Raw genomic sequence first — 11,671 nt, forward strand, 5'->3', positions numbered from 1 at the left:
ACCTGATTTCAAGTTTTACTACAAAGCTGTGATCACCAAGACAGCATGGTACGGGCATAAAAACAGACACATAGACCAGTGGAACAGAGTAGAGAGCCCAGATATGGACTCTCAACTCTATGGTCAAATAATCTTCAACAAAGCAGGAAAAAATATACAGTGGAAAAAAGACAGTTTCTTCAATAAATGGTGCTGGGAAAATTGGACGGCTATATGTAGAAGAATGAAACTCGACCATTCTCTTACACCATACACAAAGATAAACTAGAAATGGATAAAAGACCTCAATGTGAGGCAGGAATCCATCAGAATCCTAGAGGAGAACATAGGCAGTAACCTCTTCGACATGGCCACAGCAACTTCTTTCAAGATATGTCTCCAAAGGCAAAGAAACAAAAGTGAAAATGAACTTTTGGGCCTTCATCAAGATCAAAAGCTTCTGCACAGCAAAGGAAACAGTCAACAAAACAAAGAGGCAACCCACGGAATGGGAGAAGATATTCACAAACGACAGTACAGACAAAAGGTTGATATCCAGGATCTATAAAGAACTTCTCAAACTCTAAGCATATGGGGAGAGCAACATAATGACACTGTCGACGCCCAGGGTCAACAGATGTCATTTTCCAACACTGCTGCTCTCAGAAACCCCTTTGCAACATTAAGGAAGAACAAGAAGAAGAAAATATTTTTCCAAAACTCCCACCGTCCTTCGCAATGAACTCCGAACTCCTGGTACCCAACCAATGGAACTGATGCAATCTTTCCAAATTATTTTCACTTATAAATTGGTACAGTCTACTAATATAGGCCATGTTTTTTAATCAAAATTTGGGAAAGGAAGGAAAATTTAAACACTGACACTTCTTTGAAACTATTAAAAATTTAAGATGGCCTCTAAATATACTGAAAGCTAAAATTTGTACCTAAGGCCACAGAAAAGCCTTTATAACATATAATCTTTATTAATAAATCACAAATATATGGGATGCAGCAAAAGTAGTTGAAAGAGGGAAGTTTATAGCAACACAGGCCTACCTTAAGAAGCAAGAAAAATCTCAAATACACAACATAACCTTATCCATAAAAGAGCTAGAAAAAGACCAAATAAAATCCAAAACTAGCAGAAGGAAGGAATCAAGAATTTTATAGAAGAGATGACATTAAAACTGAAAAACAAAACAAAACAAAAAAAAAACAATAGAACAGATCAATGAAGGCAGCAGCTCATTCTTTGAGAAGATCAACAAAATTGATAAATCTCTAGCCCGAATCATAAAAGGAAAAGAGAGAGAGAAAAAGAGGACTCAAATAAACAAAATCATTAATGAAAGAGGAGAGCTGAGGCGCCTGGGTGGCTCAGTGGGTTAAAGCCTCTGCCTTTGGCTTGGGTCATGATCCCATGGTCCTGGGATCGAGCCCCGAATCGGGCGCTCTGCTCAGCAGGGAGCCTGCTTCCTACTCTCTCTCTGCCTCTCTCTCTGCCTGCCTCTCTGACTACTTGTGATCGTGCTGTCAAATAAATAAAATCTTAAAAAAAAAAAAAAAGAGGAGAGCTAATAACCAACACTACAAAAGTACAAACAATTGTAACAGCATATTATGAAAACCTATATACCAACAAATTGGAAAACTTAGAAGAAATGGATAAATTCCTAGAAACATATAACTTGGCAAAACTAAATTAGGAAGAAATAGAAAATCTGAAATGAGCAGTTACTAGCAATGAAATTGAATCATTAATCAAAAGACTCTCAGTAAACAAAAGCCCAGGATCAGACTACATCACAGACAAACTTTACCAAACATTTAATGAATTCTTCTTCTCAAACTATTCCAAAAAATACAAGAGGAAGGAAAACTTCCAAATTCATTCCATGAGACCAGTATCACCCTGATGCCAAAACCAGATACAGACATCACAAAAAGAGAACTACAGGCCATTATCTCTCATGAATATAGAGGCAAAAATCCCCCAACAAAATATTAACAAACCAAATCAAACAATATATTTAAAAAATCATATGCCATGATCAAGTGGGTTCTATTTCATGGATGCAGGGTGGTTTAATATTCGTAAAACAATTGATGTGATACATCACATCAGTAAAAGGATAAAAACCATATGACAATTCAATAGATGCAGAAAAAGCATTTGACAAATTACAACATCCATTCATGATAAAAACCCTCTGTAAAGTAGGCCTAGAGGGAAGAAAACTCCACTTAATAAAGGCCTTATGTGAAAAACCCACAGCCAAAATCATATTCCATGGTGAAAAACTGAGAGCTTTTCCCCTAAGGTCAGGAGCAAGTCTACTCTCAACACTTTTATTCAACATAGTATGGAAGACCTAGCCACAGCAAGTAAGTTAAGCAATAAGTTTTTTAAAAACTCACAAATTCCAATTGCCATAAAGCTATAACACCTAAAGCATTTTGGAAGCAAATTCTCACTCTGCCCAACTAGCCAGACACTATAAACAATAACTAAAACATATCTTAATATCAAACAGTCTCTCAAAAACTGAAAGACACAAAAAGATGAAAGACCATTCCATGCTCTTGGATCAGAAGAATAAACATTGTTAAAATGTCTATACTGCCTAGAGCAATCTATACTTTTAATGCCATTCCAATCAAAATTCCACCGGTATTCTTCAAAGAGCTGGAGCAAATAATCCAAAAATTTGTATGGAACCAGCAGAGACCCCGAATCGCTAAGGAAATGTTGAAAAACAAAAATAAAACTGGGGGCATCATGTTACCTGATTTCAAGCTTTACTACAAAGCTGTGATCACCAAGACAGCATGGTACTGGCATAAAAACAGACACATAGACCAGTGGAACAGAGTAGAGAGCCCAGATATGGACCCTCAACTCTATGGTCAGTTAATCTTCGACAAAACAGGAAAAAATATACAGTGGAAAAAAGACAGTCTCTTCAATAAATGGTGCTGGGAAAACTGGGTAGGTATATGTAGAAGAATGAAATTCAACCATTCTCTTACACCGTACACAAAGATAAACTCAAAATGGATAAAAGACCTCAACGTGAGACAGGAATCCATCAGAATCCTAGAGGAGAACATAGGCAGTAATCTCTTCGATATCAGCCACAGCAACTTCTTTCAAGATATGTCTCCAAAGGCAAAGGAAACAAAAGCCAAAATAAACTTGTGGGACTTCATCAAAATCAAAAGCTTCTGCACAGCAAAGGAAACAGTCAAGAAAACAAAGAGGCAACCCACGGAATGGGAGAAGATATTTGCAAATGACAGTACAGACAAAAGATTGATATCCAGGATTTATAAAGAACTCCTCAAACTCAACACACACAAAACAGATAATCATATCAAAAAATGGGCAGAAGATATGAACAGATACTTCTCCAATGAAGACATACAAATGGCTATCAGACACATGAAAAAATGTTCATCATCACTAGCCATCAGGGTGATCCAAATTAAAACCACATTGAGATATCACCTTACACCAGTTAGAATGGCCAAATTAGCAAGACAGGAAACAACATGTGTTGGAGGGAATGTGGAGAAAGGGGAACCCTCTTACACTGTTGGTGGGAATGCAAGTTGGTACAGCCTCTTTGGAGAACAGTGTGGAGATTCCTCAAGAAATTAAAAATAGAACTTCCCTATGACCCTGCAATTGCACTACTGGGTATTTACCCCAAAGATACAGATGTAGTGAAAAGAAGGGCCATCTGTACCCCAATGTTTATAGCAGCAATGGCCACGGTCGCCAAACTGTGGAAAGAACCAAGATGCCCTTCAACGGACGAATGGATAAGGAAGATGTGGTCCATATACACTATGGAGTATTATGCCTCCATCAGAAAGGATAAATACCCAACTTTTGTAGCAACATGGACGGGACTGGAAGAGATTATGCTGAGTGAAATAAGTCAAGCAGAGAGAGTCAATTATCAAATGGTTTCACTTATTTGTGGAGCATAACAAATAGCATGGAGGACATGGGGAGTTAGGAGAAGGGAGTTGGGGGAAATTGGAAGGGGAGGTGAACAATGAGAGACTATGGACTCTGAAAAACAATCTGGTTTTCTTCAAAAGGGTTTGAAGAGGTGGGGGGGTGGGAGGTTGGGGGAACCAGGTGGTGGGTATTAGAGAGGGCACGGACTAGATGGAGCACTGGGTGTGGTACAAAAACAATGAATACTGTTATGCTGAAAATAAATTAAAAAAAATAATAAATATGAAAAAAAAACTGAAAGGAAATCTATTCTAAAAAGAAAAGGCATTGTTAGAATTTTAGGATCATTCTTATATATATTTCCTAGATTACCTTAATATAATTTTTAAAGAATCCTTAAAAAATAAAAATAAATGAATACATATATTCATTTGAATACAAATGAATATATGTATTCATTTATTTTTATTTTATACACATATATATTTTTTAAAATAAACATACATATGTTTTCTTTATAAACATATATATATATATGTTTTTCTCACCTTCATGACAAGAATTTCAGATTCAGGAAGTGGATTCAGTATATTCCTGTCCCTTTCTGTATCTCTGGAGCAAAGAAGAGACCACTCCCTGGTGCTAAGCCTGGGTTTACAGTAGTTTACAATAAGACAGTAACTGAGGTCATGTAAGCCCAAAAGGTGGGAGAGAAATATGTTGTGGTGTCACCAGACATACTTTTTTTAAGTACCCTTCACCCTTCTGATGTCCCTTAAGCTATGACAAACAGGATGAAAAGTCTTCTTTAGAGCTGTCCTCTAAGCTGCAGAGAGAAGGTGGCCATAAGGTACAAGGCCAAGGGGAGAGTGATCCATCTTTCTAATCTGTCCTCAAATCTTTTCACACTTAAAACAAATAATAAGGATTACACACTTTCTCTTGGCCTGGAAAAAATGACACTGGCTCCTCAGCACACCGAAAATCAAATACAAATTCCAACGCAAATGAAAAATGAACCCCAGCTGCAATAACCCTTTGGCCTTCTGGTTATTCATTGATATCTTTTACTGACTATGCTGATTTTTCATTAAAAAAAGAGAGAAAATGTTTTGTGGACTAGTTGAAAAAATTTTCACATCAAATAGTTTTGATCAATTACACAAGAGTAAATTCTAATAAATAGTAAATATGTGAATTCTAGTACTATTGGTTACATTTCAGGTTTACTTAAGTAAAAGTATATATAATTACTTACCTCCAAACCATTGATTTTTGTCATGAACTCTGTGAAGTCTATATCGAATTCTGTCCTTCTTGGATCCAGGATGTCATACTGTTTTTTCTTAACCCCTTGATATATGTTTTTGAATTTTATTGACATAATATCTATTCCCTCTATTGTGGAATTATTCAGGGCTGAATATGTTTGCACAATAGTTATCATTTCTGTAATCTTAAAAAGAGAAGTGTCATTTTAGAAATGGGATGTTAGCATCCTTCCCTAGGATAAACTCTTAATGAATTATTGATTTAAAAAGCAAACCAAGGGCTACCTGTCTGGTTCAGTTAGTGGAGCATGTGGCTCTTGATCTTGGGGTTTTGAGTTCAAGCCCCATGCTGGGTGTGGAGATTACTTTAAAATAAAATCTTTGCCCCTGGTGCAAATAATATATTATACGTTAATTTAAGAAATACTGTTTAAAAAATCCTTAGGGGGCTCCTGGATGGCACAGTCAGTTGAGCATCTGACTCTTGGTTTCGGCTCAGTCATGATCTCAGGGAGGCGAGATGGAGCCCAGTGCATGGCTTTGTGCTCAGGGTGGAGTCTACTTGGGTTTCTCTCTCCCTCTCCCTCTGCTACTCCCCTCTCTGTGTTCTCTTTCTCTCAAAATAATAAATCTTTTTGAAAAATCTTTAAAATAAATAAATAATACAAAGAAAAAATTAAAAACAAACAATAAACAGCCCCTACTATCATTTAGCTAAAACCAGCTAGAGGAGATAAAATGGAAGACAAATCTCTGTCACCAATCATTACTATTCTTAGGCTACTTCTAACATATCCAGAGAGAGTTTGCTAGATTTCTCAGATTTTGAACACTTTGTCCCTCAAGAGGGGAAAGAAAAGAATTCGAGTAAAAGCTCTTACAGATGTCTGAATAGCTTCATCCTTTTGCTCTGGAGAATTTTCTGAAAATCATTTCCCTGAGCCACTAGATTCAAAAGCTCCAGTGTTCTTTTTGGCCCTCACCACAGATCTGATATGTAAGACTACCATGAGTTCACATGTGTTTTCCCTTTTACCTGCATCCAGGCAACCAAAGGTCCAAGAAGACTGAAGACAACTGCAGTCCCTTCTGACCCCTAAGGGCCTTGGGAAACCCTGGAAATGAACTTTCCTGCACAAATGGCTGCCTCTCGCTCAATGTACCACCACCACCAACCTCACATACCAAAAATAAAAGTCCTTCATGTCTATAGGCCACTCATTTCCTGAATCTTCATCAGTGATTCCCCACTTTGATACCTGGTTTGGAGAACAACACTCAAAACTCCTCAGGGCAGGCCCATGGGTCCAATGGCCAAACAGAAAATAAACCTGTTTTCAGGGGATTCCTCCAAATACTACATACCATGAAGACAACACTACAGATTGCAACCAGCCCACACAATTCACATAAACTCCCTGTGCACACCAACCCAGACAACCATTTCCAGAGCAACCTTCACTCTTCCACCACTACTTCTGTACATTTCCAAACACCACTGTCATCCTAGAAGCCAGCCCAACCCTGGAGAAAACACAAACTGCCTACAATTTGTAGCACGTTGCACATACTGTATGTAAAGATAAGAAATACTTGGGTTTCCTACCAACACATATAGTCCACTCCTTAAAAAACAAAAACAAACTGCAGAACTGAAACTACCACGTGCTCTGCTCTTCTAACCTGCCAAGATTCTGGCCATTATCCCTTCCCCTGACACCTGGCCCCAACACCCAGACGCTGGGATGGAACTCCTGTCACTGACACATCCTCCATTTTGTCCATGGCCAGATGAGGAGTCATCAGGGGGCAGAGACAGCAGTCTACCCCATGCTTGGCCTTTTGAACTCAGCCAGGGCTTCTCCCACTTCCAACACCACGTAGCAACAATGTGAAACCCAGTCAAGGGTGATCAACCTCAACCACGTTCCTGCTTGTTTGTCCTCATCTTGGCTTTTTCATCAGCTCTCTTTATGTGCTTTTGACCCCTCCATATTGACAACAGACTTGTAATCCCTCTTCTGCTCACCAGTCTTGGCACCCTTTCCAGTTCTCAACTTGTTATGATTGTCTCATCTCGACGTCACCCTACCCCACCTACAAGGCTCCAGTCCCTTAAATCTCCCCCCACCAATACAAGTTTCCCATCCCTTCTCTCCCACAAACATTTGGGGTGAGAAGAAAACAAAACTAAAGACAGGACTCTGGGAAACACCAATCTTCACCAAAATTTATACGGCAGGAAGAGGAAAAAGAAGCAAAGTACATCCTTCAATTCTGGCTCATTAAGACAGACTAACACTTAATGTACTATCAGGTCTCCACCTACCAAGAGAAGGTGCACTTCAGGCAAACTACTGACACACTAGAAACTTCCTCACTTATTCTTAAACATTTCTGCCTAACTCTGAGGTCTTATCTCTCCAACCCCAACCTCAGTGCTGTCTGTCCTGTGACTTTGCCATGTGTTCATTCTGACATCTCATCTTTCCCTAGAAGGTTCTGACTTAGCTTGACCTTCTGACCCTCCTCTTCTACTAGTTCAGAGTTTACAGAGGTAGCCCAATAGTAGCCCTCTTGTGGCCCACTCATCAGGGGAAGCCCATCCAGGCAGCTTAGTAACCACCTCTGGGAGATGATGGAAAACCTGGCCACACTTCAGGGTACATTTTATAGCCCCATCTTTGAAAATCTGGAGGCCAGTATTCCCAGTTACACATGGGAGTGATGCCTATCAACTAAGGGATTCTTAAAACAGGGGAATTGGGATGACCTAGTAATCAGAATACACCTTAGGTGAGGTCTCTGGGTGTTTCTGCATTAGCTCTGGCTGCTGAGCCCTTGACATGAAGCTGTGTCCTTAAGATTAGTGGCAAGGCTTCTCCAGAGATAGAGTCAGGTAAGTGGCTAGTGCAGCTGGCCATTACCACCCACTCCTTCTAGCATCACGAATATTCAGGCTACTACTTCATGAATACATGCCCACTATGCCCAGCATTCAAACTGCCACCAAAGATCTTTACTGCTAATGGGCTAACCATTAAGGTCCAACCCTGAAACTCTACCAAGCATAAAATTACACCCAAGTTATCAAGGGGACTAGTCCCTGGAAAAAGTTAGAGTAACCAGGACCTACCCCAAGTTTTACACTACAGGGCACCCAGAAACATTAAACATCTTTATGGAACAGGGTCTGAGCAATAGGGTCTCCATTCCGATATCCTTCTAATTGGACATTTGTCCCCAAGAAATCTCTATTGTTCACAAAACAACTCCATACAACAGTTTCCTACATAGGGTACAAAAGCACAAGCAACAGAAAGAATTCATAAATTGGACTTTATCAAAATTAAAAAACTATTGTGCTTTAAAGGACACCATCAAGAAAGTGAAAAGATAACTCACAGAGTGGATAAAAATATAATATCTGATAAGGGACTCATACCCAGAATATATAAAGAATTCTTACAACTCAGCAATTAAAAACTCAAATAACAAATTAAAAATGTGCAAAAGATGTGATTATCATTTCTCCAGAGAAGAATTATGAATGGACTATAAGCAAATTAAAAGATGTTCAAGGGGCGCCTGGGTGGCTCAGTGGATTAAGCCGCTGCCTTCGGCTCAGGTCATGATCTCAGGGTCCTGGGATCGAGCCCCGCATCGGGCTCTTTGCTCAGCGGGGAGCCTGCTTCTCTCTCTCTCTGCCTGACTCTCTGCCTACTTGTGATCTCTCTCTCTGTCAAATAAATAAATAAAACCTTTAAAAAAAAAAAAAAAAAGATGTTCAACATCATTAGTCATCAACAAAATGCAAATCGAAACCACAGTGAGATAGATGTTACTTCACACCTTCTAGTTTTTATAAATTCAAAAAGGTAGACAATAATAAATGTTGACAAGGATGTAGGGAAACAAAAACCCTCATACATTTCTGGTGGAAATGTAAAATGATACAGCTGTTTTGAGAAAATGGTTTGGCTATTACTCAAAAAGTAAGAGGGCCCAGAAATTCCAATCCTATGTATACTCAAGAGAAACAATGGCATGTGTCCACTCAAGAACATGTATGCACATGTTCATGGCAGCATTATTCATACTAGCCAAAAAGTGGAAACAACCCAGATGTCCATCAGCTAATGAGGTGATAAATAAAATGCGGCATCCGGGGGCACCTGGGTGGCTCAGGGGTTTAAAGCCTCTGCCTTCGGCTCAGGTCATGATCCCAGGGTCCTGGGATCGAGTTCCGCATCAGGCTCTCTGCTCAGCAGGGAGCCTGCTTCCTCCTCTTTCTCTCTCTGCCTGCCTCTCTGTCTACTTGTGATCTCTGTCTGTCAAATAAATAAATAAAATCTTTAAAAAAAATGTGGCATCCATACACTGTCATATGATTCAGCACTAAAAAGTAATGCTACAACGTGGATGAATCTTAAAAACATGACACCAAGTGAAAGAAGCCACTCACAAAGACCACATATTATAAGATTCTATTTATATAAAATGTTCTGAATAGGCAAGTCTATAGAAAGAGAAAGTAAATGAGTGTCTACTTAGGGGTGAGTAGAGGAGAGAATAGACTGTGATAGGTGAATGGGGTTTCTTTTAGGGAAAACAAAAATGTTCTAAAATTAGACTATGCAACGGTTACACAACCCTGTGAATATATTAGAAAATATGGGCTTGTACATTTTGAATTGGTGAATTGTATGGTATGTGAATTTTATCTCAATAAAGCTGTTAAAAAAAAACCAAACTAAACAGCTCCACACAAGTATGTATGGAGGACCCCACTCAATGACTTGGTTCTCTTCACCACCCACACTTTCCTATCCTGGCCAGATCAGGAGGTTACAAACAAAAACCAGGCTTCCAGACATGTCTAGGAGAGGGCCTTCAACCTATATGATGCCCTCACCAATTTCCAACAAATGGTGGACAGAATCCTAGATACTACCAAGACCTAGGGAGTCGGCCAACTCCTGGGAGAGCATAAGGGGTGGTGCCTATATGCTATCTTTATACCCTTTTCAAAAGCTGACTCCAAGAAGCCTCTGGTATGGGCTTCCCAACATCCCCTCAGCTAGAGCTGATACATGAATCAAAGGTGAAGTGTCTGACCTCTGCCTGACCCACAAAGGCTCCCCGACAGTGTTTAGGTATCCACCATTTTTACCGGCCTAGAAAGAGAAAGTGTCTACACATCCAGATATTAGACTCCTACTGGGTTCTGCCAGGCGCTGTGGGCATTTCACCACACACTTCTCCTCAACCTAATACAATCATTAGACACAGAATCTTCTAAGGTCAAGTTCCATAGGTAGAGGTAGAATTGAGGTCTTCAGAGCAGGGAAGTCTACAATAGCTTCGCAGTCATCAGGACTGAAAAATAAGTTAGACCAAAATGTAGTGAACTGTAAGTAATAGGAGATGATTCATATCCACAACGAGACAAAAAAATCCAGGTCAGTAATTCTCAGTGGGGCCACATAGAGTACGAAATAAGCAGAGCGGGGCGGGGGTGTGGGTACAGTGACTACATAACGGTTACCTTCTCCAGTCTTTTGCAGAAAGCTTCAAATTTTCCAAATATATACATTTCTGAAACCTCAAAAGATTTTTCCCCTGAGGATTCTAAAATCTGTTTCCTTGTTTTATGAAACGATGTCTGATATTCCTTGAATAGAAAAATGCAATCCTATGAGAAAATTAAAAAGAGAAAACAGGTGATGAGACTTTTTTCAGGAGTCAGTAATTCAAGAATCTGTCCTCACACAGGACTGATCACACCAGCCCCTCAACAGGAGCTGTTGCTGTTAACATTAAAACTCAAGTTTTCTGCCTACATACTGAAAAGTCCGGGAGTGTGAATGTTGTTTCTCTTAATTTACATCATATTTTCATCGTCTTCATTTTCACTATTTCCCTTCTCTCCTATCCTTACCAGAGTATGCCATACATTTTTTGTACATTTTCATGGCTAATTAGAACTCCTGGGAAGTCAGAAATTTTCTCTCAATTCTATTTATTATTACTCATTCATCACTTAGTATCTGTCTTTTCTTCAGCATTCTTTACATACGGGTAAACATTAAGACTCTGTGATACTAATTTATCTAACCACTGTTTCTCCACAAGGCTATCCTAGAGTCTTTGGTGAATACATTGCTGAAACCAGAGTATTTGACTCTAGCTATCCCACTGGCCAGGCTGGTGAATCTGTTAGAAATATAGAAGAGGACATGGTCCCTCGGGTCCAGTAGGAATTCTCTGTCATGTCAAGTTAACATTTCCTAAAAAAAAAAAAAAATAATAATAATAATAATAATAATAATAATAATGTTAAACTTTTCCAAAGCCACCAACTGCCAGTTGAATCTTTATCATAACGCCATCTCTCTGAGTTACATTGGGCCCACTTGGATAATCCAAGATAATCACCCCATCCCAA

At 39.2% G+C, this 11,671-nt stretch overlaps 1 protein-coding gene across 1 annotated transcript in view; it reads right to left on the minus strand.

Moving 5' to 3' along the window:
* LOC111147554 (dynein axonemal heavy chain 8) overlaps window positions 1-11,671 on the minus strand; it is a 333,965-nt gene that overhangs the window by 268,717 nt on the left and 53,577 nt on the right. Inside the window, exons 11-12 of the mRNA XM_022503648.1 lie at window positions 10,772-10,918; window positions 5,211-5,408 (exon numbers count right to left, since the gene is read on the minus strand). Coding sequence (XP_022359356.1) covers window positions 5,211-5,408; window positions 10,772-10,918 — 345 coding nt within the window. The remainder of the gene's footprint in view (window positions 1-5,210; window positions 5,409-10,771; window positions 10,919-11,671) is intronic.

Source organism: Enhydra lutris, unplaced genomic scaffold (genome assembly GCF_002288905.1).
Source record: "Enhydra lutris kenyoni isolate GAN:26980312 unplaced genomic scaffold, ASM228890v2 scaffoldscaffold17, whole genome shotgun sequence".
Taxonomy (NCBI): Eukaryota; Metazoa; Chordata; class Mammalia; order Carnivora; family Mustelidae; genus Enhydra; species Enhydra lutris.